Genomic DNA, 26,696 nt, shown 5'->3' with positions numbered 1-26,696 from the left:
TGTTGACAATTCGTTATTATATAAACGAACCGCAAGGCTCGAATAATCGTATCTCCTCTCCCTAAATTGTACATTTTTGTGGACAACCTGAGCGTCAATTAGAGAGACATTACAGTATATGCGACATCGAAATGAAGTGTATACAGAAGACAGAGATGTGTAATTTGTAGCAAAAATGATAAAAGAATGGATTCGCGGTACGAGTGCAAAGATCGCGATGCTGGTCTTTTTATAGATCCTTGCTTTCAAATATGTCGCACAGAATTGTATTATTAGTTTTTATGTATTATTATATTTTAATAATTTTCATCTCGTTATTAATTATATTAAACATTTAATCGTTAGGCTTTGTAACTATATAAATACCTATGTTACCTATAATTTTGTAAGTCTTTTTAAATGAAAAATGTAAATATACATGTTACATTAGAGCAACGATTGTTTTATTCGGCACAGTTATTATTTAAGACTTGGAACAACATATATACAGAAACCACGCGCACCGTGCATATTTCCGGAGCGAGTTTCCGTTCGGTGACGGTTGAACTTCGGCGCATGAAGCTGTCGTAGCGAAAGGGTTAAGAATAATTGACTGCATCTCGAAGCATGAAACAGTTTTTTGCGTGCCATTATAATCGTTAATTGTGTTTTGTCCGTACGTTCGGTTAGTCGCCTAACGTACATGCGCGACCGAACTATTGTACGCTCGATTCGCGCTTCCTACGGCAAACTAATGACGTGGAAGGGTCTCTAGTAGTCTTAGAGAACTTTATTTTTTGTGTTGCACTCTCTGCGAGCGCTGGTGGAAGAATGCTCTTCCAACGCTGGAAAGTCGTGGAAGAGCACCCGTGGATGGAGGTAGATTGTTTATTATTGGTCAAGGCGCGAATCACCCCTTGGAGGGGGGTGTCTGCCTTGACCCTTGTTGGGGCCTGAGAGGGTTTCCCCAATGGTGGGACCTTTTTATGGCCCTTGTCTCTGGACGCAACAAATTGCGACAAACAAATTTCTTTCTTTTTCTTCTCCTTTTCTTTCGATTTCAGTGAATCGAAAACGATGCGATAGAAATCCTTGAATTCATCCAAATATTTATTTTCGTCGCTTCAAATTTCACCTATCCGGTTTCACCGCGAACGCAGTTCATTCGACGTTTCCCGGTTTCGTTACCGCAGTGCGGCAACGATCGTGGACAAACGTCGCCGCAAGACAGAATCGAATTGACGGGACGACACCGGTTCTCACTAGTCGTCCACGTGGCCCTTTCAGACGCAATTATCCACTATTACTTGTACGATGTTTATCCAGAATACCAATCGATAGACGATGCGTATCGATGATCTAGGCCAAATGGTGCTCGAGAGATAAAATCAATTTCGACGGTGTATATAAAGTGGCCGGGCACACTACGGTAGGTATAGTAACTTCCGTAACTACGAGTTTAGAGCATTGTTCGTTGATATTTAACGAACGTGAAAAATGAAAGGTAAGCTTCACGATTGTGTTCTATATTGTCGAACGAGCCAACAGTTATGGGAAAGGAATCGATGTAACGGGATTCCGCGTCGACAACGACCGCGGCAAAATCGAGAATTAGTTTCTGTTTGGGATCAATTCAATGCTCGTTATATTATACTTAGGAGCGACGCGCCTATTTCAGCGCCACGTTGTTCGCTCCATTCGCATTTGCTGAATGGTCGGTTTTGTTGTTTTCTTTCTTGACTCTCGGAAAATTAAAAAAATAATCGTTGAAATTAGCCATCTTAAACCGTGCTCTTCGAACATATAATCAGGGCCCCGCAAGAGAAACTATACTTTATTTCTTGGACTTTAGTATGGAAAACATATTGGCGCAATTGCAATCGATCTTTCATAAAAAATAATAGGGTTGTTTTTCTCGTTCGCTTGTACTCGCTTAAGAAACCGCATCTTTCTGCCGATCACAAACAATTGCGGATATATTTTACGTTAAAATTGTTATACATAAGATTGCTGTAATTTTTTATGTTATCTTATATATATTTATATATTAATTAATATTATTATTAATACATAATATAAAATTACAGCAATCTTATTTATAACAATTCTAACGTAAAATATATCCGCAACTGTTTGTATATTATGTATTAATAATAATATTAATTAATATATAATATTATATAATATTAATATAATATAATATATAATATTAATTAATATTAATATTAATAATAATCATATTACATATTAATAATAACAGCGGAACTCGTTACCGATACTAGTGAGCTTGGATTTCGTAAACTAAACTTGAGATTTTCTCAATTTTTGTAGCAAAAAGTAAATAGATTGTATACATGAAAATATTCTATTAGCTTGTATTAGAGAAATAGTCGCCGGTCGAATGACAAAGTTCAAGAACTCCTGGCTCAAATCAATAAAAATTCGATCGCGTTTCATCGCAAATCGAATCGTGTGTGCGTCAACGTAAAATTTGGCAGCGCGAAGGAACGAGATTGGAGTGCATTGTAATTAACTTCGTTAGCGAATGTTTCAGTTGAATAGTTTCCGAGTGAGTACGAAATTGATGCGATTTATCATTTTTCCTGGGCCGCATTCGTTGTCTTCGTGGCCGCGGATTGCATTTTAGCTAAGGGAAAACTTATTTCAAATGACCTGTGGAACCCCCCATTTCAAGTATCGTAATTTTGGGACACTCTGTATATACATACTTAGAATAGCTAGGAAGACAGTTACAAAGACAGTGCAAATAAAATCACTTTTCGCGTGCTCCATCCGCGATTTCCCAGTTCCGCTCATTGGTCAGGCCGCCTCGTACCAGTCAAGCTCGCCTCTGATTGGTCACTGTTTCCTGTTAATAATTCGTAAACGAAGCAGCGGATTGCATTTTCGCTAAGAAAAAAGTTACTTCAAACGACCTGAGTAACTCCTCATTTCAAGTATCATAATTCTGGGACACTCTGTATATAATGGGGAGAAAGTAACAAACTTCGTTCTTTACGTGCAAATTATAATCTTAAGGAGAACCCCGAAGAGGAGAAAACGTCTACAGATTATTCAGTGATATTTTGGAACCAAAATAATAATTGTTCAAATGTTTGTGCGGCGTGTAGAACAAAGATTAATGGTGTTCGTCATCTTTTTTCAGCCGCATTCATTGCCTTCGCCGTTCTCGCGGTGGCCGCGTGGTCCGTGGACGCTGTCACGATAGTAAAATGCAGCGAAGATCAGGAAGAAAATAAAATTGAATATCATCCTCACCCATGCGACTGTTACACGTACTATGTCTGTATGGGAACCGACCCAATCCCCATGCCATGCCCGAGAGGTCTTCACTGGAACAGAGTTTCAAATCGTTGCGACTTGCCCGGCAACGCTAAATGCAAACCAGAGCCTGATTGTCCAAAGAACAATTGAAACTGACTTCGTCAAGAACCATCCTAGTTTTACCACACACTTATTCTCAATTGAATATGTCGCCTTAATGTATCATACTATCAATTAATAAACACTACTTAAGAAACTATTTTACATCGTTTCAACGATCATTCTGAATCAGCCTTTACTGCTAGCATTTTCCAGAGCATAAGTACACTCTGTACAAGCGTAAGTTGTACAAGTATAGGTCGTAGGTGCCCGATACGAAACCGAAACAGACTTTTCGAAACCGTAATTTTCGTTTAAGAACACTTTTATTAAAAGTATATCGTTAATTGTGACTCGAAAGTCTGAGCAGAGAAACAAAGTATCGAGATCTCGATAACGTCCACGTGTTTTCGACACGATCCAAATTTTCCCATTTACGATTATTGAAATTAGAAAGACACTTTTAAGGTAAATTTATTCGATAAAGTTTCATCGGACATATATTGCGACAAATGTCGCTGGAAATCTGAACGAATGTACGCTTGTTATTTCTCTGAAGCAATGTAAAACAGCTGCTCCGTAAACCTAGCGTTAACGACGACATTGTTGGCACGCGACAATGTGCAATCGTTTAGTTAATTTTATTTCTCGCATCGTTGCACTTGCATAGGTTATAGATGCTAGATCATTGATTAATCAGAAAATAATCGACTGCTTATAATGCGAACGGATAAAGCGTAAAATGTATCATACCTCTGGAGTTAGTATTATTATGTATACAATGACATAATTACGGTAACAAAAATGACGAGAATACAATTACGTTTATTAAATTTTTTTAATCGAGAGAGTATCCTAAATTTATTTCTGCTGGAGGATCATAATCGAAGGATTATTAGTAGAAATATCTGTAAACATCGAACGTAACGAATCATCTAATTTGAATTTCCAGGATTCCGGATGTATGATTTGGATAAAAAGTTATTGTCAAGATTAGAAAATTGCTGTTCGAGGGTAATGATCCGTACGAATGATTCCGTTATTGTAATAAACGCGCAATTACGATACAAATGATCTCTATGAATTGATATCGCGCTTTTACGAGCTGATAAACCAATCGAGAATTGAATCACGAGCCAGCCTGCCATAACAGCTATGGTGACAAACTAGCGCATCGATCTATTACAATAGAATTTTTACAATTTCTGACAATGTAATATCATGTTTCTATCTAAACGGGGATTATCGTGGCACAATCGATAATGATTCGTAATAATACACGAACACGAATACCGAAGATAAAGTCAGTCAAGCTGTCGACGGAGTATATAAGAGGAACGTAAAATTCGACAGCCGTATCGAATACTGTAACGAGAAGAATAAAGGCATTGTTTGGTTGATATTTAACGAAAGTGAAAATGAGAGGTAAGCTCGTTACTGCAGCGAGTTCGAGAAATACGTGTTTTCAGCAGTGTTCGATGAACCAACTGTGCGGAGGAGAATTATAAATAACAACCACGTGGATATATTGACAACGGTCGGAGAAGAATCGAGGATTGGTTTTTGTTTGTGACTATGGTAATGTCTCTCTAATTGATGCCCAGATTGACGCCCACAAAAATGGACAATTTGGGACGAGGAGATACGATTATTCGAGCCTTGCGGTTTATTTTTATAGTTATAAATTGTCCACAATTTAATTGTCCACAAGTGGAATGTTGCAGCATCTTTTTACGAGAAGTTACAACAGGTCAAAGTTGAGGAATTCTTCTCAAATGATCCATTTTAGTGGACAATCTGAGCGTCAGTAAGGGAGACATTACTGTAATTTGTTGTACGTCGCAGTAGTGTCTCAAGAAGTGTCACCTGATTTACTTCAAACCAATGTTAATTCGATCGCATTTCGTCCAATCGAATTTTACCAGTGACAATCATGTCAAAAGTTTCGCGCAAAAATAATAGCAAAATTCTTTCGTGTTGTGTTCCACGAAGAATTTTCCTAGCTTAATCTCGTTGCTTGTACGTTTCGTTAGACATCGCGTCGAAACTAATCTTTCTGCTAACCTAAACGGTTCTTGTATCGATTAACGAAGTCGAGATAAAGTCGTGGCGGCGTTCGAGATCGACCGTTATCGTTTCAACAATCTGTTAGACGGGCAGAATTTCTCGAATGCGTGAACAATCTGACAGCGCGAAGGAAATTTGTATATTGTGGACTGTGTTGTGATTAGTAGACTGAGGATCTCAATGCATTCACGGCATACAGTAGTGTCTCTCCAATTGACGCTCAGATTGTCCACGAAAATTAACAATTTGGGAAGAGGAGATACGATTATTCGAGTCTTGCAGCTCGTTTTTATAATTGCTGAAAATCGGTCACTATAAAAACGAATCGCAAAGCTTGAATTCGCAAGGCTCTTCTTCCCAAATTGTCGATTTTTGTGGACAATATGAGTATCAGTAATGTCTCTCCAATTGACGCTCAGATTGTGCACGAAAATGAACAATTTGGGAAGAGGAGATACGATTATTCGAGTCTTGTAGCTCGTTTTTATAATTGCTGAAAATCGGTCATTATAAAAACGAATCGCAAAGCTTGAATTCGCAAGGCTCTTCTTCCCAAATTGTCGATTTTTGTGGACAATATGAGTGTCAGTAATGTCTCTCTAATTGACGCTCAGATTGTGCACGAAAATGAACAATTTGGGAAGAGGAGATACGATTATTCGAGTCTTGCAGCTCGTTTTTATAATTGCTGAAAATCGGTCATTATAAAAACGAATCGCAAAGCTTGAATTCGCAAGGCTCTTCTTCCCAAATTGTCGATTTTTGTGGACAATATGAGTGTCAGTAATGTCTCTCCAATTGACGCTCAGATTGTGCACGAAAATGAACAATTTGGGAAGAGGAGATACGATTATTCGAGTCTTGCAGCTTGTTTTTATGATTGCTGAAAATCGGTCACTATAAAAACGAATCGCAAGGTTCGAATTCGCAAGGCTCCTCTTCCCAAATTGTCCATTTTTCTGGTTAATCTGAGCGTCAATTAGGGAGACATTACTGTATTCGGATTTTTCAAATGTCGGTAGATGTTCCTTTTACAATAAGCGATCTTTTAGTTAATTCGATTTTTCTGTAAAATAGTTTATGATAATGAGGATTTGCATAAGATCCGCAGTTTAGTAATAAACAGACTGCGAATTTTACGCATTTGTTGCAAAAATGAGTAGGCCAAGAAGAAAACATCGACACTGCTGGAAGAATTCAACATTTTGATTATATCATTCACAACTCATTAGTATTATTCAAGGCAGGAACAAATGTCCAAGCATTTCCTGTTTATTGAAATCGATGCACAAAGATCCGCAGTCTAGTAATGAATTTCGTCGGCGAAGCTTCCTAGACTGATTTCAAAACTATTGCAGTCCACCATTTTTTTCCAGCCGTATTCGTCATTTTCACCGTTCTGGCTGTCATCGCCGCAACCGTACACGCTGACCTGATTGTTGCATGCAGAGGTACTACAAACCCTAACTATGTGGAGTACGTTCCTCATCCATGCAGTTGTGACACCTACTACATCTGCAATGGAACGGAACCAGTCCCCATGCCCTGCCCCAATGGTCTATTCTGGAACAACTTGAAGAGTATCTGCGACTTGCCCGGCTTTGCTAACTGTATCGTCCATCCTAAATGCTAGGAACAGACGTTCATTTATCTCATTCATAGCGACAAAGTATCAACTCTAAACAGTTCATCTATATGTACTTTCACCGAATAAATCCTGTGATAATTTACTGGAACGCGGTACATATAATGTGAAGCTGTACGATTCTGTATCAATCAATTCTTATTCGAATAATAAATTACGTTTTATTCGAATAAATTCTTACTCGATTGAATTCTTGTTCGAATGAAATCAAATTCGATCGAATTCTTGTTCAAGTCAATTCAAATACGATTGAATTCTTGTTCGAATAAGTTCAAATACGATTGAATTCTTGTTCAAATAAATTCAAATACTATTGAATTCTGATTCGAATAAATTCAAATACGATTGAATTCTCGTTCGAATACATTTTTATCCGATATAATTCTTCTTCGACTAAATTTGTACTCGATCGAATTCTTGTTCAAATCAATTCAAATACTATTGAATTCTGATTCGAATAAATTCAAATACGATTGAATCATTGTTCGAAAAAATTCTTATTCGATTGAATTCTTGTTTGGATAAATTCTTATTCGACTGAATTCTTGTTCGAATAAATTCAAATACGATTGAATTCTTGTTCGAATAAATTCAAATACGATTGAAATCTTGTTTGAATAAATTCTTATTCGATTGAATCCTTGTTTGGATAAATTCTTATTCGACTGAATTCTTGTGTTCGGATAAATTCAAATACGATTGAATTCTTGTGTTCGAATAAATTCAAATACGATTGAATTCTTGTTCGAATAAATTCAAATACGATTGAAATCTTGTTTGAATAAATTCTTATTCGATTGAATCCTTGTTTGGATAAATTCTTATTCGACTGAATTCTTGTGTTCGGATAAATTCAAATACGATTGAATTCTTGTGTTCGAATAAATTCAAATACGATTGAATTCTTGTTCGAATACATTCTAATTCGATTGAATTCTCGTTCGAATAAATTTTTATCGAATACAATTCTTCTCCGCATAAATTTTGACTCAATTGAATTCTTCTTCGAATAAATTCAAATTACATTGAATCCTTTTCCGAATAGATTCAACTTTCATTCGCCAACGCCGAATAAAATTCGATTCGTTGATCCATTCATCCGCTATCCGAATAAAATTCCGCCGAGTCCTGGTGCTCGGTGATTTCTCGATTCTCTTTGCTCTCTTAGCGCGCGACGCAAAGGTGGTTCGAACCTCCGATTGGCTGGTTAATTTATGCTGTCTGCCCGAACAAAATCCCGGGAACTTCGGCGGCGTCCCTTGCCGGTGTATTCGCGAGACATTGAAATAATCTTTGATACTATTTGTTCCTAGTGCTGTGTGCAATCTCGGGGGTTAAGGCTGCCGAAACAATGGCTCGCCGCGCGAGTCTACGCAATGGAATCTGGTAAGTTCTCTTACGCGTCTAGTTCCCGCGACCCGAAATCTGGGAACTCGAGGGGTAGATTCGCCCGTATCGTGAAAGCCGGAGCGACAGGGGCGAAGAGAAGAGTGGCAAGAGGAAGGAACAAGGTGAATCTGGCAGCAGGAGCGAGCGAGACGAAATGGAGGGACGGGCGAGCGAGCGACGGAGGTGGAGAAAGAGAACGACAGAGAGAGAGAGAGAGAGAGAGAGAGAGAGAGAGAGAGAGAGAGGGAGAGGGAATATACGGGTCCAACTCCGGTCGTAATGAACTTGTGAATATTTAGAGGGGTAATTGCCCGTCGCGGCGAGTCTGGTGCGTCTACAGCTATAAAGGGTGTCCACAAAATTTAGAAGCAAAACCAATATCAGTTGACCACCTGTGCTCGGCCTTCGTTACGTCATACGCGCGCGTACGTACGTTGGTACGCCGCGCTCCGGCCGTTCTGATAATTTGATTTCCAGGGGGAGACCTTACGGAGAGGGACCAGCAATCGCATCCTCAGCTCATTCCTCTTGTCGGTTTTGTTCGCCGATGAAAAGCCCTCGGCGAGGCTGCCGGTCGAATCATATCCCTGCGAGCGATACGCTAAATAGTTCATCTTTCATCGCATAATCTACACCCTGAATATTCTCCTGTCGTAATCTATGGAAAATAATAAAAAAAAGGGAAGATCCATGTTCTGGGACCTCTCGTTTGTACATTACTCTATATTAACCCTTTATCGTAGTTCGTCGAGTCTGATCCTGGATGGAGATTCATGGCGATAATTGGACTGCGGATATTTATGCGAGATAAACATTGCCTGCCTTAGTTGCGATTCTTTCTCTCTTGAATAATCGTGACGAATTAAAAACCGTACGTACTCGTTGTTAAATTCCTTTGATCTTTCTGCTGCTTGTAATTGCAATTACTGCATTTTAATATGAATGCATGAGATCCACAGTCTAGCAACAACCTGTTAAATACGAACGTTACGCCAACGTTATTCAAGTCAGAACGTAATTTCTCAATGACTTGTGTCATCGAAATTTACGCACGCAGTGAATATTATTCACTCGAGCCGGACTCGTTATGAAGATATAAAACATAATCCGCGAAATCTGAATGTTACTCGCGTCTCTTAAATCGAAATCAAATTCTACTCTTTCATATTAACCCGAGAAAGATAACCTACGTCGCAGAGGCGCCTCCGAAGACTGTTGATTTTTGTTAATTTTTCATAGAGGTCTAGTGATTTAAGTTTAAAATTACTTAAAATATAAAAAAATATAATATAAATGCATTTTATTTTTACAATAATGCCAAACCTTTAAAATGACTAGATTAACTTAAATAAATATCCATTGTTAGTATAAAATTGACGCCTTAGAAAAGCATGCGCCTCTGAAGCGTATGGTTATCTTTTACGTACGTTGTCATATGGTTATCTTTCTAGGGTTAAAATAAACGTAAACTTTCTTTCGAATTCGTTAGAGATAAGAAAGCGCTAATCGACTTAGCCGAGAAAAATCGTACCGTAAGTAATTAAGAAGGAGAACACCGTATAAATTGTATGAAGTGTATAAATTACAATGGCCGTTACACACATCTGTGAACCAACCGTTCCATTCTTCGTGTACGATTGTTCAACTCGCAGACGTATTGTTTTTCGTCGAGTGAGATTAGAGCGTGCTGTTTTCCAGCAAAAAGGCAATTATTTAGATCGGAAAACAAAACGATCCGCGGAAGCGATTAAAAGACGATAATCCTGACTGATGAGAATTACCGGTCGTCCAGTAAATGTACGAGTCTAAAGAGACACGCAACAAAACTGTAATTTAGAGGCAAGGCAAGCCCGAGCTTTCTTCATATCTCGTGCACCGCGAGCCTTCGCATTCTTTGCACGCCATCCGAGAGTTTTATAATCGGTATTCTCCCTTCCTCCGCTTTTCCACCTCGCCGTACGCTTCCTTCAGCTCTCTCTCTCTCTCTCTCTCTCTCTCTCTCTTAGAAAAATGTCTGGCGATTAATTCGATCTCACCTCCTACCGGGACTAACAGCATGACAGAACGAACCGCGCGGCAAGACAGACAGCATAAATTAACCACCCGATCGGACGTTCAAATTTCCTTTGTATCGCGGACAAAAGGGTGAAAAGAGGGAAACGAGAACCTGGTGTTGCAGCAACGTTGTCTCAGCACGCGCGATAACTTCGGCCAACGGAGAAGCATCCGACGAACCTTTCGATGGTTCGCGATCCTGAAAGCAAGTACCACGATGCGAGAAATAAGTTTAACTAAACGATCGCACATTGTCGCGTGCCGACACTGTCGTCGTTAACGCTAGGTTTACGGAGCAGCTGTTTTACATTGCTTCAGAGAAATAACAAGCTTACATTCGTTCAGATTTCCAGCGACATTTGTCGCAATATATGTCCAATGAAACTTTATCGAATAAATTTACCTTAAAAGTGTCTTTCTAATTTCAATAATCGTAAATGGGAAAATTTGGATCGTGTCGAAAACACGTGGACGTTATCGAGATCTCGATACTTTGTTTCTCTGCTCAGACTTTCGAGTCACAATTAACGATATACTTTTAATAAAAGTGTTTTTGAACGAAAATTACGGTTTCGAAAAGTCTGTTACGTTCTCGTATCGGGCACCTACGACCTATACTTGCACAACTTACGCTTGTACAGAGTGTACTTATGCTCTGGAAAATGCTAGCAGTAAAGGCTGATTCAGAATGATCGTTGAAACGATGTAAAATAGTTTCTTAAGTAGTGTTTATTAATTGATAGTATGATACATTAAGGCGACATATTCAATTGAGAATAAGTGTGTGGAAAAAGTAGGCTGGTTCTTGACGAAGTTAGTTTCAATTGTCCTTTGGACAATCAGGCTCTGGTCTGCACTTAGCTTTGTTGGGCCAGTCGCAAATATCTTTAACTCTGTTCCACTGAAGACCTCTCGGGCATGGCATGGGGACTGGGTCGGTTCCCATACAGACATAGTACGTGTTACACTTGCATGGGTGAGGATGATATTCAATTTTATCTTCTTCCTGTTCTTCGCTGCATTTTACTATCGTGACAGCGTCCACGAACCACGCGGCCACCGCGAGAATGGCGAAGACAATGAATACGGCTGAAAAAAGATGACGGACATCATTAATCTTTGTTGTACACACCGCACAAACATTTGAACTAATTATTATTTTGGTTCCAAAATATTACTGAATATTCTGTAGACGTTTTCTACTCTTCGGGGTTCTCCTTAAGATTATAACTTGCACGTAAAGAACGAAGTTTGTTTTCTTCCCATTCTAGCTACGTATATACAGAGTGTCCCAGAATTATGATACTTGAAATGAGGAGTTCCCCAGGTCATTTGAAGTAACTTTGTTCTTAGCGAAAATGCAATCCGCTGCTTCGTTTACGAATTATTAACAAAAAACAGTGACCAATCAGAGGCGAGCTCGGCTTACGCGAGGCGGCCAGGCCAATGAGCGGACCTGGGCTTCTTCCGCTCGTTGGCTCAGCCGCGTTGCGCCAGTCGAGCTCGCCTCTCATTGGTCAGTGTTTCTCCTGAATAACTCGTTAACGATGCGTCGGAGAACATTTTTGCGAAGGAAAAAGTTACTCGAAATGACCTTAGGAACCCCTCATTTCCCGATTGTGAGTGACTTTTGGAACACTCTGCATATTGTTTGTATAAAAAGCGACGCGCATAGAGCTAATAACCCTGTAAAGAATGCCTAGCTTAAATGAAATAAAAATATTTCTTCGTAAGTATTATTAGAATTTATTAAGTTGACGCAAGGTTAATGGCTTTTTACTTTGATTCTAAACCGGACTCGATTGACAGAGACGTGAACCGTTAAACTCGCAGATGGTTGAAGAAATAAACTAGCTTCGAAACTATGTGTCGCGAGCGCATGCGACAAGATTCGTTCGAGAAACTCGGTGTAGAACGCGAAGCAAGATAATTCTGTCACTATTTTTCCACGTATCAAAGCCCGTATGAAAGCACGTAAACACTGAAAACATTCGATCGAACAGGATCCAAGTCCGTGTACTTTTCGTTAGTTTATATCGGTACGAGTTAAACAACAACGAATCGGATTAGACAGAAACGACGAATGGAAAATACGAGCGACGTCCGTCAACGGCGAACAGTAAATTAGTCACGAACAGACACTGATCCTCGGTTCTTCTCTGATCGCTGTCAATCCACGTCGTTGTAATCTTTAATTCTCCTGCGTATCGATGGTTCATTGGCGAATGCGAAAGGTACGGGTGTACCGGACTCGCTGCCGTAACGAGCTTACCTTTCATTTTCACCTTCGTCAAATATCAGCTCTCACGATGCTCCGAACTTCTCTTAACAGGACTCTACGGGCGTGTGGAACATCGCGTTCCTTTTATACACTCCTATGGCTGGATTTGCTTTATCTGCGAATGCCATTAACTTTCTCGTGCCGTTGTCAATTTTTATCAATTGCAACGCGATAATTTCGATACAATCGTAACATTTCGTCGAATTTAGAACACGATTTCGCGTTCTAACTGTATCAGCAAAGATTTCGGTATCGGAGAGTGGAGGATTAACTAATATTTCATTTTTATTACGAGTCTTCGATTTGCAGAGAATTCTTAATTGTGTACTTTGTAACTGCTGCTCCACGCTTAATTGTTCTTCGCTCCCGGTTTCGCGTATGCAAATCTTATCGTCGCTATTATGATTTGATGCTCGCGATCGAAATCTCGGTTGGTTATCGATTCGGCGAAACTTTCCTATCGATTTACAGGGGCCATTTTTGCTGTGATTGGATTAACGACGCGTTGGGTTTTACATTCTCTCTCTCTCTCTCTCTCTCTCTCTCTCTCTCTCTCTCTCTTCTGGATTAAGTGGCTCGTTAGAACACTCAAATTATTCGAAATAAAGTAATTTCTCTCTAATTCGCGTTCAGATTGCCCACAAAACTGGACAATTTCGGAACAGGGGACACGATTATTTTTATTATTAATACGATTATTATAGTCGCCGATTGTCAACAACTATAAAAACGAGCTAGGATAAGGCTTTAAAATGAGCCCAAGTGGAATGTTGTAGCATTTTCTTACGAGAAGTTACGATAGTTCAAAGTTGAGGAATTCTTAGATTAGAATTTAGCGAATTTTGCGGTGAATTTTGAGCAGTATTTTGGCTCGAACAATCGTATCTCCTCTTCCCGAATTGTCCATTTTTGTGCGCAATCCGAGCACGAATTAAGGACAATGCTAATCGAATGCTTCGTGTATCCAATAAGCGGAAATTTAAGTCAGACTCGTGAGAGATTTGCGGAAGCAAGGAGCACGCACACTGTTAGAGAATACGAAACCGTGTCGGATGCTGCTGCTGTTGAAGAACTGGAAGTGGCTCCGCGAGGGTATAACGATCAAAGATTTTGCAGTTGCGCCACTAACTTTTGGCCAATAGAAACTGATGGATGTAGATTATGCGAGGCCACTAAAGGCGACGAAACGGCCAACAATCAGGCTGCCTGCAATGAAAAGGGACAACGGGGATTGGGCCGAATGCAATCAAGAGCCTGCTCCCACCTCCCGGTGCTTCCAGGGTTAACCCTTTATAGGACATAATTTCTGAGAAACATTCTTTTTTTATTGGACGATGCATATAGGAAACCGAGAAAAATCGATCGATCGTTCTCCATGCTCGAAACAACTTCTAATGGCTCCAGCGACGCGCATTCGCGTTACTCGCATTTCAATTCAATTTGTAATAACCACATGTTTTTATTGAACGGTTAAAGAATTGTTAGATCACGTTAAAAACATCGTTTTTACGCTATCAAGTTTGTTTACATTATATATATATATTATTATTATTACTATAATTATATTATATAATATATATTATATTTATAATTATAATAATATATAATAATATATAATTTATAATTATATATTATATATATATATATATATATATATATATATATATATATATATATACAAGAAGTCGTGGAAGTGCTGTAAGTCAGAAAAACCATTTTAGATTTTTAGGTAAAATGGCTTCGAGTTTTTCCAATTTTTCAATTTGATCACCGATGAATGAATTACTGGATTTTCATCAAATTCTCGTATTACACTTTCCGCGTCTTGCATCGGATCCTAAGCTCGGTCGAATCGCTAATTACGGAGATTTTTGGGAAATTATCTTTAAAAGGTAAACAGTATTTTTCGGCAAATCGAAATCGAAACGATAAAAAATATTAAAAATACCGCGGCCGATGTTCCAGGCTAACGGGTGAAAATTAGAAAGGAAACGAGCGGCTTCATAATTTCCAGTAGAAAACCGCCGCACGCGGAACGAAGCAAGTTTGTATGCGCAAGTCGGAGGCAACGTAGGGTTCTCAACAAAAAGCTCATAAAAATTTAATAGATCGTCCCGCTCGAATGTGATGGCAGGCTTTTACGGCTTATAAATGCTTCGTTAGATTGAAAACAATTTCCCCGGGACGGAGATCGCGCCGCAAACTCGAAACCGGCACCGGCCAGTTTAAAAACACATTTCAGCGATTCCGCTTCCGACCAACGAACCGGTCCAAATGAGTTTTAATCACTCAGTATTAGATTACCCTCCGGGTTTCGGTAACCAAACATGATGGAATACGCAAATAACTCGATTCAAGGAATTCCTGGGCGCCGCGAAAAGTTCCGACTGCTTATTAACTGATTCTATCAAAGAATCGAATAAATCATTCGCGTGTAATTTGTCTGCTTGCCCGTTGACAAATATGAGTATTTAAAAAAAAAACAGGAAACAACAAGCATTTTTATTTCAGTTTTGTTATAAGTGTTATATCTTTTTGTTACATTTTTGTTATTGTTATTGTTATATTTTTTTCATTCGAATGCGTTCCGATTGTGAAATCATCATCGTTCAATATACAGAGTGTCCCAATATTATGGTATTTCCGGGAAATGAGGAGTTCCTGAGGTGATTTGAAGTAACTTTTTCCTTTACTAAAATTTTCTCCGAGACATCGTTTACGAGTTATTAACGAAAAACAATGACCAATCAGGGACGAGCTTGCCTGGCACTAGGCGGTCGAGCCAATGAGCGGAGCTGGGCATTGGGCGCTCGTGGCTGGGCCGCCTCGCGCCTTCCGAGCACGCCTCTCATTGGTCATTGTTTTTCGTTAATAATTTGTTAACGATGCCTCGAGGAAAATTTTTGCAAAGGAGAAAGTTACTTCGAATGAAGTGGGAATCCGCAATTTCCCGGAAATAACATAATTTTGGGGCATCCTGTATACGCATGCCATTTAAATCAGCAGAAAGGAATTTTAAGACAATGATATTCCAATGATTATAAAATATTGTGTACATATAATAATACAATAATAATATAATATAATATAAATAATAATAAATATAATATAATAACAATATGACCTCAGTAATCTCTAATTACCCCGAAAGTACCAGGGGGACACCCTGTATATTTATTTAAACGTCATTGTTTCATTCAAATTTACACGACGATATCATACTATTGAAATGCAAATAAATTGTTTGTTTTAACAATTTTCATAAGACGAGAAAATAACGTAACAATATTATTAAATTCTTCCTATGTCTTCGCAATTTTACATATCACCAACTCGTAGTCGCAAATGCATAAAATGTGCGGTTCGCTTACAATATATCTTGTCTTCTATAAATTGTTATCTTTCCTAACATATTCTAGACTTATCTACATCAGATAAGTATTACAATTTCACTCGTGTAATAACAAGTATAACTGCTTAACCCATGAATCACCCGGTAGACTCAAGCAACAAGCCGATAGACTCCCGGCGCATGCGTCAACTATCCCCACTCCATCAGATCTGACTTATTTTCCTGCGAACACTAGCTTCGATACAGAGGCGGAGTAATATAATATGTGATATAATATAATATAATGTAATATAATGTGATATAATATAATATAATGTAATATAATATGATATAATATAATATAATGTAATATAATATGATATAATATAATATAATATAATATAATATAATATAATATAATATAATATAATATAATATAATATAATATAATATAATATAATATAATATAATATAATATAATATAATATAATATAATATAATATAATATAATATAATATAATATAATATAATATAATATAATATAATATAATATAATATAATATAATATAATATAATATAATATAATATAATATAATATAATATAATATAATATAATATAATATAATATAATATAATATAATAAAATATAATATAATATAATATAATATAATATAATATAATATAATATAATATAATATAATATAATATAATATAATATAATATAATATAATATAATATAATATAATATAATATAATATAATATAATATAATATAATATAATATAATATAATATAATATAATATAATATAATATAATATAATATAATATAATATAATATAATATAATATAATATAATATAATATAATATAATATAATATAATATAATATAATATGTGTGTGCGTGATAGTTGAGAATCGTCGTGCGCGAATGCAAACAAATTAGCGCATTCATCCCGTTTTTTACGATCGCCGATGAGAGATCGCGGCGTAGAAGATCCCAGCGACAAGCGTGTACTCGTGAAAGAAAATTCCCGATGTGTGGTTCAGTTTTCGATGATAACAATGATGAAAGCCCGGGCGGTTCGCTACCGGATCGAGTCTTTTTCGAAGAGCGCGCGCGCGCGCACGCGATATGGATTGGAAACAGATATTATTAGAATGGAATTTCATATTTTCGATAAGTTTCGGGGATATCGCAATGGTCACGGGCTTGGCTGCAGATAGTCGGCCCGATGGCAAATACCATTACAGACGCTTCGGGCGGCGCGCGTACGTGTACGTGTACGCGGCGAGTTCGAAAGGTATTCGGATTAATCGAACCGAGCCCTCCGAACCGCTGTATTCCGGCGGAGCTTTTTAATTTGACACACGCAGACGAACGCGCGGTGCCACCGTTACGTATGTATTACTGCGCGCCAAGGCTAAAGTCGACGATGACACATCTCGATTGATTTCTGGCATATCGCGTTTCCTGTGGATTTTCGAGAGGATCACACGTCAGCTATCCAATTCGACGAGGTAGCCCGATTAAAATTCGATCGGTTATCATCGGGATGTCGTGTGATATTCCGTCGGAGTTTTATGTACGAGGCCTCCTCCCCCCCCCCTTCTCCCCGATAACAATCCGTTGGATTATTGAAACCCACGCATCGATTGACCGACAGCCACGATATCAGGAATTACTTTGGCATCCGCGGGACAGCCCCCGGATCGATGGTGTGTGTGCGTGCACCGTGCGCGTTCGATAGGCCAAGATTACATGGGTTTTCGGCGTTCGAAAATCCTGCGACCCGACCTCGTGACCTTGGACGCAAACCGGAACAAATTCAGCTCTTGAAATTCACCAGGTCCTTCGTGCTTGAAATTCGGGCGTGGGTGTCTTTTAATCATTTATATTGCGCTGTGGTGTACTATATTGTACAGTACAATACATATACGACACTATTGTACATATGTGTATTGTTCAATACGTATACAATACGTAAAGAACACTGTACAATACTATATAGTACAATACGCATACAATACTGCATGATACTATAGAATATTATATAATATAGTACGTATACAATACGCATACAATACTACATGATACTATACACTATTATATAGTATAGTACGTATACAATACGCATACAATACTACATGATACTATACAATATTATATAGTATAGTACGTATACAATACGCATACAATACTACATGATACTATACAATATTATATAGTATAGTACGTATACAATACGCATACAATACTACATGATACTATAGAATATTATATAGTATAGTACGTATACAATACGCATACAATACTACATGATACTATACACTATTATATAGTATAGTACGTATACAATACGCATACAATACTACATGATACTATACAATATTATATAGTATAGTACGTATACAATACGCATACAATACTACATGATACTATACAATATTATATAGTATAGTACGTATACAATACGCATACAATACTACATGATACTATAGAATATTATATAGTATAGTACGTATACAATACTACATGATACTATACGATATTATATAGTATAGTACGTATACAATACGCATACAATACTACATAATACTATACAATATTATATAATATAGTACGTATACGATACTACGTAATACAATACGCATATAATACTACATAATACTATACAATATTATATAGTATAGTGCGTATACAATACGTATACAATACTACATAGTACAATAAGTATTGAAGGTGTTCCATAATTATGTCAACACCCGGAAGGAGGTGATCCCTGAGGTGATTTCAAGTAACTTTTTTCTTTACAAAAATTTTCTCGGACGCATCGTTCACGAGTTATTCAGGAGAAACGCTGACCAATGAGAGGCGAGCTCGGTTGGCGCGTGGCGGTCGAGCCAATCGGCGGCAGTCGGGCTCGCCTCTTATTGGTCACTGTTTTTCGTTAATAACTCGTGAACGAAGCCTCGTAGAATATTTTCGCTAAGGAAAAGGTTACTTCAAATTACCTCAGGAATCATTTCAGTTTCGGATTGCGATACATTTTTGGGATACCTTGTATAGTACGATACATATATAATAACATAAAATTTTATACAACGCTATATAGTGAATATACAATACCATACAATACTATATAGTACAATTCGTATACAATACTATACGCTATACTGTTCGTGTACAATATTATGCGCTACTATAAGATACGTATACAACTGTAGTAAAATGAATCGTCATGAATCAGGTTCGTCATCAGATTTGGCATGTAGATTTACAAACGCATCCTATCCTGTCCTCGGTACGCTCTCATATTTTTTGAAATTCAATATTTAAATTTAATAATATATCAATAAATTTGTTTGAAATTCGTATTTCCTGGAGATAAATTTTGAATTCACATTTTCTACGAATTTTAGTTCATTTATGCAACAATGGAATTCAAGATATAAATCATCCTGTCCGACAGTGGCATCTTAACGTCAATGGTAAATGAGTCGAGATAAGATAATTGTCATGTTTATTTAATAAATACATTTCTTCGACGTTCCGCCGCACCGTCGACAGCGCATACAATTCTCGCATTAAAGAAACGACTCGAAGGCATTCGCCGTAAGTCCCGTTGAAATGCGAAATTAGAGAAAGATTAGCGCCGAGTGAAAAAAAAGAAACGTTGGAACGGATAAAATGGGAAGCGAAAGGTCCTAGGTTAGCGATAAACGAACGCGGGGATTGTGGCGATGAAAGAGGCGAGGGTAAAAAAAAGAAGGTATCAATCGACGAGGAGGTGGTATACGAATTGAAAGGCGCGGGGCTGGTTTCGGCATTCGTTTTCAAGATTCGCGCGGAATTTGTAGCTTTATAATCCAATCGCCCGGCTTTATGAAGGTACCGCGCGGATGCAAAAGAAGACGCCCGGAGTGATTGTAAAGGAAACAGCGAAAGAGAATCGCCTCCTCTCTCTCAAAGTCGATCTGGATTTACGATATTGGTTGCAACGCCACCTGAACCCCCGGCCCAGCCATCCCAGCTTTAAACCATCTCAAACCGGTTACCTCAGTACGTAAGCGCGTTAGATCGGCTTTCTTTATTTATTTCCACATTTTGTATTTTCCCTTCTACTTCTGCGCGCGCGTTACCGCGTTAGCTGCGAGCGGACTTGTCGGAATAAGTTATGCGACCCGCCGGTATAACATCGTCGCATTATCGACGGGAAATAGCGTCTGCCGTTGGCCGGCTTTATGACGACGAACTGAAAACAGAAAAGGTTGCCCGTTTACGGTCGCGAGCCGACGAAATCGTTTTCTCCGGTCAATAATTCGGGGATATTGAAAGGGCAGATCGTAGGGCAGATTGTCCGAGGAGAAATGTTAATTACGCGAAATTAATGAGCAAATATGTTTAACCTTTTAGGTACGGCTGAATTCTGCGCGAGGCTATTCGTCCTATATATAGGACGGCAGAGTCTGATATGTACTGCACAGAGTGTCTGTATATTCTGTCTGTATATTGTTAAGATACAGTTATATTGTTAGCAGTTATATTGTTAAGATAAGTCTGTATACTGTTAACAGTTATATTGTTAAGATAAGTCTGTATATTGTTAACAGTTATATTGTTAAGATAAGTCTGTATATTGTTAACAGTTATATTGTTAAGATAAGTCTGTATATTGTTAACAGTTATATTGTTAAGATAAGTCTGTATATTGTTAACAGTTATATTGTTAAGATAAGACTGTATATTGTTAACAGTTATATTGTTAAGATAAGTCTGTATATTGTTAACAGTTATATTGTTAAGATAAGTCTGTATATTGTTAACAGTTATATTGTTAAGATAAGTCTGTATATTGTTAACAGTTATATTGTTAAGATAAGTCTGTATATTGTTAACAGTTATATTGTTAAGATAAGTCTGTATATTGTTAACAGTTATATTGTTAAGATAAGTCTGTATATTGTTAACAGTTATATTGTTAAGATAAGTCTGTATATTGTTAACAGTTATATTGTTAAGATAAGACCGTATATTGTTAACAGTTATATTGTTAAGATAAGTCTGTATATTGTTAACAGTTATATTGTTAAGATAAGTCTGTATATTGTTAACAGTTATATTGTTAAGATAAGTCTGTATATTGTAAATATACAAAGTGAAGACAAAAAAGGTGTGAAACAATGCATATGAAGACGATTATTTGATTCAAACGTTGATCGAGTAAGCCACTATAGTGATGCGTCGTTTAGAGAGATGACATCCGCGGAAGCTACTATAGTGGCGCGTCGTGCCTAAAAGGTTAATAACGTTTATAGAAATGCGGAGAAACTGAATAAAATGTAGAAATGCAAGTGGACAAAATGCATCGAAAGATATTAACCCTTTGCACTCGAAGCTATTTTAACTGTAAATATAAAATCATTTTTCTCACTTATAGTATTTTTTATTTTATACGATAGAATGCATTTTATGCGTATGAAATTGATTCTTGAGACTCGCGCAACAGTTACACTCTTAACAATTTTTTAAATCTAAGCTTTGTTAATATAAAAATTATCTTAAAACGTGATCTAACAAATTTTAGTAGTGTCTCTGAGTCACCACTCGAGTGCAAAGGGTTAAAATGCAGATGAAATGGCGCGGGCTTGCTTCAGTTACGATTCAAAGGCATCGACGATAAAAAAAGAAGGAAATTCTTCTGTGATAACGTCGGTTCGCATAATTCTTTGCAATCTGCGGAAAATATAAATTCAGAAATGCAAGACGATATTGAAAATATAATAAATAAAAGGCAAATTAGTTTCGATGAATAAAAAAAATTGGAGTAGAACGAAATCAAAGTCGTGTCAAATCCGACCGAGCACCGTGCATTAAAATTTCTCTCTATGTCCGGTAATAAACTCTAAAAAAAGAAAAAAAATAGCAAATAGTTGGAACAAAAAGTTTTCGCCGACGGATCCTCGCGATACGAATTTGATCGTGGCGCCGTGGTCCAGGACACGGATTCCTCTGCAGACTTTCGGCGATACGTTTCTGTGTGCCTGTTGGCAGGCCGAGTTTCCGATGGCGGAATTTATGTACCGGCAGATAGCAAGGACAATATAAATGAGATTTTAAGTATACCTATCGTAAGCTTGTTGTCGACGCGTGCGTGAGAGGCTGCCGCTCTCCCTTTCAAGCATATTTTCTATTTTCTACGGCGAAAGGGACGCGATAAATAATCGACGCATAAATCTCGTCGCGTGGCACGGACGTATTCGATCGTTTAAAACGGGAGAGGGGAACCGCGCTATTATTTTCTCAGCACACTCCGACGACGGATTTTCTCCGGGAAATTCACGGCCCTCGCCGCGCACCTTTCCTTTCGGAACTCGGGGAAACTTCTCTGATCGATATGAATCTTTAAGGAATCGCCCGCCCATCGCGAGACGCGCCTTTGATTTTCAATTGTTTTTATAGCCGTGAGAAAATGGTCATTGCTACTGTCTTCTCTCTCTCTCTCTCTCTCTCTCTCTCTCTATCACTCTCTGTGTGTCTCTCTCTCTCTCTCTCTCTCTGTGTCCCTCTCTGTCTCTCTCTTTGTCTCTCTCTCTGTTTCTCTCTGTCTCTCTCTCTGTCTTCTCTCTCTCTCTGTCTCTCTCTCTCTCTCTGTGCCTCTCTCTGTCTCTCTCTCTGTCTCTTTCTGTCTTCTCTCTCTCTGTCTCTCTCTGTCTCTCTCTCTCTCTCTCTGTCTCTCTCTGTCTATCTCTCTGTCTCTGTCTCTCTCTGTCTATCTCTCTGTCTCTCTCTCTCTCTGTCTCTCTCTCTCTGTCTCCCTTTGTCTCTCTCTCTCTCTCTCTGTCTCTCTCTGTCTCTCTCTCTCCCTGTCTCTCTCTCTCTCTGTCTCTCTCTGTCTCTCTCTCTCCCTGTCTCTCTCTCTCTCTCTCTCTCTTTGGGAATCGAATACTTCTGATATGCATTGTGCAACAACCATAAAAAATACTTCAAATCGTGCTGTTACAGATATTACAACCTCTTCCAATAGCTTTAAATTACGAATATAAGAATATACATCGAATATAAGTCTTTGAAATTAATTATTTTGTTGGAGGTCTTGAATCTATTAATTTGTAACCGTCGCAAAATGGTCGGTTTCCATACAAAAAGCGAAAAAAAGCATATAACAACTAAAATTATATATTCAAGCCTTACCTTTTCATTTTATATTACTAGTACATACACGGTGTCCAAAAAATATCTCCCAATCCGAAAAAGGCGGGTTCCTCGGATCATTTGAAGCAGCTTCTTCCTTTACAAAAATTTTCTGCGAGGCGCCGTTAACGAGTTATTAACGAAAAACAGTGGCCAATAAGAATCGAGTACGGCTGACGCGAGGCGGCCCAGCCAACCAACGCACGAAGCTCAGTTCCGCTCATTGGCTCGGTCGCCTCGAGCCAGCCGAGCTCGCCTCTCATTGGTCACTGTTTCTCGTTAATAACTCGTCAACGGTACCTCGGAGAACATTTTCGTAAAGGAAAAAGTTGCTTCAAATAACCTGAGGAACCCGCCACTTTCGGATTGCGAGACATTTTTGGGACACCTTGTGTATTTCGGTTTCTGTTGGGATAGTTTAATGAAAACGAAATGCAGTGCTTTAATCGTTCATAAAGAAATTTCTTAAGAATACAATTTTTGTTTTCAACTCAGTTCAATTCAATTCAATTCAATCCAATCGATCGTCCTCTTCGTTTTCATGTATCGATTCCTTGACCGTTCAAAAACACATAATTTATAATTATTCTCATTAGTTTCAATAGAGCACGAACACTTGAATTATTAATATTTTACTCGACGCACACTATACCACAATTGTCCGAATAAACATTTGTATTAGAATGAATAAACTGCGACATATTTAATTTACGAGCTCATTTATCCTATCGCGGTCGCATTAAATACAAGGTCGTAATTAACACGTACAAAGACTAATTTACTTGTCAATATAATAATATACAGATCGCGGGAAATTTGGTATCTACGAGATACGAGGGTGCCGAGGAAGTTGGCCGCGATAAATCCAGACATTCCTGTTTTTCTTCCATTAAATAAATTGCTTCGATTTAGTGGAATTTTTATGGTTCCTGGTTCGGCGTTCAACGCGTTAAACTTCTCGGCAGCTATTCGAGTAGATACTTCGTCGAGACTAGAGCGTGCCCACTGTCCGACTGAGTAATCGAGGATAATTTTCGAACGAGAATTCCTTCCTCGATTTACCGGCGAAGGGACGCGCGGCTTCGTTTGCTTCGCTGTTCGAAACTCGCGTGGGAAAAGTGTCGCGGATCAGCGACCAACGAATTTATAGTTTTTAATACCTGTTCGTCGCGTTGTCTTAACAACGGTGATTAGGGTTCGGGAGGGGGTTCGCCGTAGATATGAACGGCGTTGTTTTCAGCCGGCTATTGTGTAACTTTCTTCGTTAATACCATCGTTTTCTTACCGAGCGCTAGATTAGCGCGTTGATTACGTCGATAGCCGGAACACAACGATAACGGAATATAATTCTCGGTATAATTTATCCATTAGGCTGCATAATGCGATTAACGGACGACGCTCTGTACGGCGAAGTTCCCGGAGAAGTGTATTACCGGGGCCGCGGCTGGGAAACAAATTTTTCTTAGCCCGGTTAACTGCGCCGACAAAATGAAGGGAACTTTAACCACGAGTACGGTTTCAAGAAATATGCACGGGTTTTTGCGCCTTCGTGCCCGGTTCAAATAATTCACGCGCCCTTGCCGGACGATCCACGTAACAATTATGTACGGCGAATAATTTCGCATAATATTAAACGTTGCCGGCAAATTATAAAAATGCGGCGTGAACATTCGCCGAATACGTTTCATTGTTACTATTGACAGCGCGATAAAATCAACCGCCCGTAATTAAAACTTTACGATCTCTTTGCAATATTCAACATTTAATCACATGAATGTTTAGGAAAATTCGATTTCGCCTAATACGATGAAAGGATGGAGAAACGATTCTGTTTATGCTCGATGAATAATGTATCTTTTTTATGGCGTGCGAGTGATGAAAGCAAACTGTTGACTAAATAAACAGAATTAATTAATTGGCTGTGTTCGACGAGTATGCTCGAAAAATTCGATTTCATCTAATATGATGAAAGGATGAAGATTCTATTTATGCTCGATGAATAATGTATCTTTTTTATGGCGCGCGAGTGATGAAAGCAAACTGCAGACTAAATAAACAGAATTAATTGATTAACTGTGGGAGTGACAGTATTTTGTGTCACGACGAGCATATTATTAGTATACAGGGTGTCCCAAAATTATGGTATTTCCGGGAAGTGAAGAGTTCCTGGGACCATTTGTAGCAACTTTTTCCTTAGCGAAAATGTTCTACGATGCTTCGTTTACGAGTTATCAACGAAAAACTCTGACCAATCAGAGACGAGCTCGGTTGGCGCAAGGCAGCCGTGCCACTCAGCGGATCTAGGCTTCGACCGCTCGTTGGCTCGGCCGCCTCGCGTCGATCGAGCTCGCTTCTCATTGGCCAGAGTTTTTCGTTAATAACTCGTGAACGAAGCCTCGTAGAACATTTTCGCTAAGGAAAAAGTTGCTTCAAATGATCTCAGGAAACCCTCGCTTCCCGGAAATACCATAATTTTGGGACACTCTGCAGTAACATTGGTATATTTTCTAACATGAAATCGTCTTTTCGATCCAATATTTTAACAGCGACACTTAGCAGGCGTCACAGCTAAGTTAAGCAAGTTTTAATTAGTCCACAGCTAACTTAACCTAGCCACAGTTAGGTTAATGAAAGTTTTTAGTGCGATTATTGCCTATCTACGCAATTTTTTGATGTCAAGATGCACTGCGAATTATTCGATACTTGACAAAAAAGAATCATTTAGCTAATTGTTCTTCTAAATACCGTTAACTCTGCTACGATATTTGGTCCAGATGCGCTGTTTAGACGACCGGCATGCATTTCGGCAACTTGCCCCCGACACGCTTGACTTTGCATCGCCTACTCCTGACACCACTAGACCGATGGCCTTGTTCCGAGGACGTATCCTAACGTTGATCAATCATTCGATGAGCAGAGCGATGATGTTGCGGTTCATGTCTGTACCGTCGGGGACGTTTAAGTGAGATTAACCCCTTAACGCCGAAGCCTGTAGCGTACAGGCCGGTAACGGAGTGTTAGTGCACGTGCAAATTCCTGATCACCGGGCTGCGGATCTTTATGCAAATTTCGATTTCTGGGGACTGATCGATGGAAACGAAACATCCCTGCGGGCTTGCTACCTCGATAATGTCATCGGCGTCTGTGCTCTATTTTTAACGTATCATTCGAACGCGATAAATCATATAATAATACGAGCAATTGTGTGATACGATAAAAAACGGACTAGTAGAATGAGGATTTTGTGCACTTATGGCAGCGAACGGGTAAGCGAAATACATCGGAAGAAGTTAATATTTCGACTGTCACCCTGAAAACCGCAAAAATTGTATAGAATCGAAGTATTTTATTTAAACGAATTAAAATTGAAAAG

The 26,696-nt window shown here is 38.4% G+C and overlaps 3 protein-coding genes across 3 annotated transcripts; 2 read left to right on the top strand and 1 right to left on the bottom strand.

Annotated features, from left to right (window-relative positions):
• Positions 1-1,403: 1,403 nt before the first annotated feature.
• Positions 1,404-3,523, top strand: LOC117229143 (peritrophin-1). The gene is made up of 2 exons (XM_033485372.2): positions 1,404-1,483; positions 3,146-3,523. Exons 1-2 carry the CDS (start codon positions 1,477-1,479, stop codon positions 3,412-3,414), a joined length of 276 nt encoding a protein of 91 aa, XP_033341263.2. The 5' UTR covers positions 1,404-1,476; the 3' UTR covers positions 3,415-3,523.
• A 1,160-nt stretch (positions 3,524-4,683) lies between these two features.
• LOC117229190 (putative chitinase 10) lies at positions 4,684-7,166 on the top strand. Its single transcript, XM_033485478.2, has 2 exons — positions 4,684-4,788; positions 6,807-7,166. The coding sequence occupies exons 1-2, from the start codon at positions 4,782-4,784 to the stop codon at positions 7,061-7,063; spliced, it is 264 nt and encodes an 87-aa protein (XP_033341369.2). The 5' UTR covers positions 4,684-4,781; the 3' UTR covers positions 7,064-7,166.
• Positions 7,167-11,230: 4,064 nt separating this feature from the next.
• On the bottom strand, positions 11,231-12,901 carry LOC117229144 (peritrophin-1). The gene is made up of 2 exons (XM_033485373.2): positions 12,792-12,901; positions 11,231-11,608 (listed from the first exon to the last, which is right to left on the bottom strand). Exons 1-2 carry the CDS (start codon positions 12,796-12,798, stop codon positions 11,340-11,342), a joined length of 276 nt encoding a protein of 91 aa, XP_033341264.2. The 5' UTR covers positions 12,799-12,901; the 3' UTR covers positions 11,231-11,339.
• Between the last annotated feature and the right edge of the window lie 13,795 nt (positions 12,902-26,696).

Source organism: Megalopta genalis, chromosome 7 (assembly GCF_051020955.1).
Source record: "Megalopta genalis isolate 19385.01 chromosome 7, iyMegGena1_principal, whole genome shotgun sequence".
In the NCBI taxonomy this organism is placed as follows: domain Eukaryota; kingdom Metazoa; phylum Arthropoda; class Insecta; order Hymenoptera; family Halictidae; genus Megalopta; species Megalopta genalis.
Note: the sequence above shows the minus strand (reverse complement) of the source record. Positions and strands in the feature narration are given on the sequence as shown.